The following is a 1,879-nucleotide window of genomic DNA, read 5'->3' on the forward strand; positions in this document are numbered from 1 at the left end:
GTACTGCTCACTCACTCAATAATAATAATAATAATAATAATAATAATAATAATAACAATAATGATAATAATAATAATGATGATGATGATGATGATGATGATGGTAATGATGATGATGATGATGATGATAATTACCAAGAAAGAGAGGGGGGAAAGGACATATTGGATGCGAACACAGCATTAGAGCAGAAGAAAACAACATAGCATGGTATGTAAAAATTGCCACAGAACCTTCCATCATCGTTCACAGGTGGTCTTCGATATATGCACGGACGAACACAAGATGCTATGTTCATATGTCAGGACATATGGAAAACCAGATTTTTTTGTCACTTTCACCTGCATTCCTAAATGGGAGGAAATAAATTCTTCCAGTGTTGCATCTTCTGGTATTGCAGCTACCCTCCTCAGTGGGGTAAGAACTTCTCATTCCATGTTCAAGCTCCTTCTTAAGATTGCAACGAAAGAATCTCAAATGTACATTTCCAAAAACTTTGCAATGGCAGCAGTTCTTCAACATACTTGCGTCATTGTTTGGGGTGAGTGCACTATGCCACATCGTGGAGATGTGGAGGTACTTGGACGTACCCTCCAAGACATAAAAAACAATAGCACGCTCATGAGAGGAGTAACAGTTCTAGCAGGAGATTTTCACCAAACGTCGCCAGTTATCCCCAAAGGATCAAAAGCTGATGAGGTCAATGCATGCTTACAAAAATCGTACCTTTGGAGACATGGGAGAAAACTTCATTTTACAAGCAACATGCAAGTACTTCTACAAGCTGATCATACGAGCTTCTTAACATTGGTAATGGGATATTAGCATTCAACTCAAGACTTCAGCTACATGAAATCACATGCGATCAAATGATACTTTCTCTTAGGGATCTTATGAATAAATTATTTCCTAATTTATCTGCTAATTACACTGGTGTAAACTGGCTATGTGAAAGAGCTATACTGGCTCCAACTAATGAAATTGTCGATAAACTCAATTATAGAGTTCTTCAACAGATACAACAGAAATGACTTTTCGATCAACTGACAACAGTCGATCACAGTCAGGTTGTTCAATACCCTATTGAATTTCTGAACACACTTAAATCCACTGGGATGCCACCGCATAACTTGGCACTAAAACTGAGTGCTCCCATTATGTTGCTTAGGAATCTTAACCCATCTCACCTGTGTAATGAAATTCGCTTAATTGTTACTTCCATGAAGCCCCATATCCTACAGGCAACAATCATAACAGGTAGTTACAAAAGAGAAAATGTCTTTATTCCCAAAATTCCTCCCATACCTACAGATTTTCCATTTGAATTTAAGAGGCTTCAGTTTCCAGTCAAACGAAATTTTGGTCTTTCAATTAACAAATCTCAGGGTCAATCCCTCAAGGTAGTTGGACTTGATCTCTCTACTACATGCTTCTCCCACGGTCAACTCTATGTTGGTTGCTCGCGACTTGGAAGCAGCAACAATTTATTCATTTCGATACCAACAAAAAATTACGCAATGAATATTGTTTACCCCGAGGTGCTTCAACATTGACAGATTTTCTAATCTAAATTCTATTATAATTACAATTTTAATATTTCTTCATAAAATATAGATATTTCGAAATAATTATTAAGGATATATCTTTATATTTATTGTTTACTAGTCTGAATAAGCACAGAAGTAACCCGGGCAACGCCGGGTCATTCAGCTAGTATATATATATATATATATATATATATATATATATATATATATATATATATATATATATACACATACACACATATACATATGTGTGTGTATACATATGCATACACATATATGTGTATGTTTGTATATATGTATGTATGTATGTATGTATGTATGTATGTATGTATGTA

General features: G+C 35.2%; 1 protein-coding gene across 1 annotated transcript; it reads left to right on the forward strand.

The window, feature by feature from the left end:
* Nucleotides 1-282: 282 nt before the first annotated feature.
* On the forward strand, nucleotides 283-822 carry LOC149134783 (uncharacterized). The gene has a single exon (XM_089355828.1). The coding sequence runs from the start codon at nucleotides 283-285 to the stop codon at nucleotides 820-822; it is 540 nt and encodes a 179-aa protein (XP_089211954.1).
* Nucleotides 823-1,879: the final 1,057 nt, after the last annotated feature.

Source organism: Octopus bimaculoides, chromosome 7 (assembly GCF_046866305.1).
Source record: "Octopus bimaculoides isolate indiv1 chromosome 7, ASM4686630v1, whole genome shotgun sequence".
Taxonomy (NCBI): Eukaryota; Metazoa; Mollusca; class Cephalopoda; order Octopoda; family Octopodidae; genus Octopus; species Octopus bimaculoides.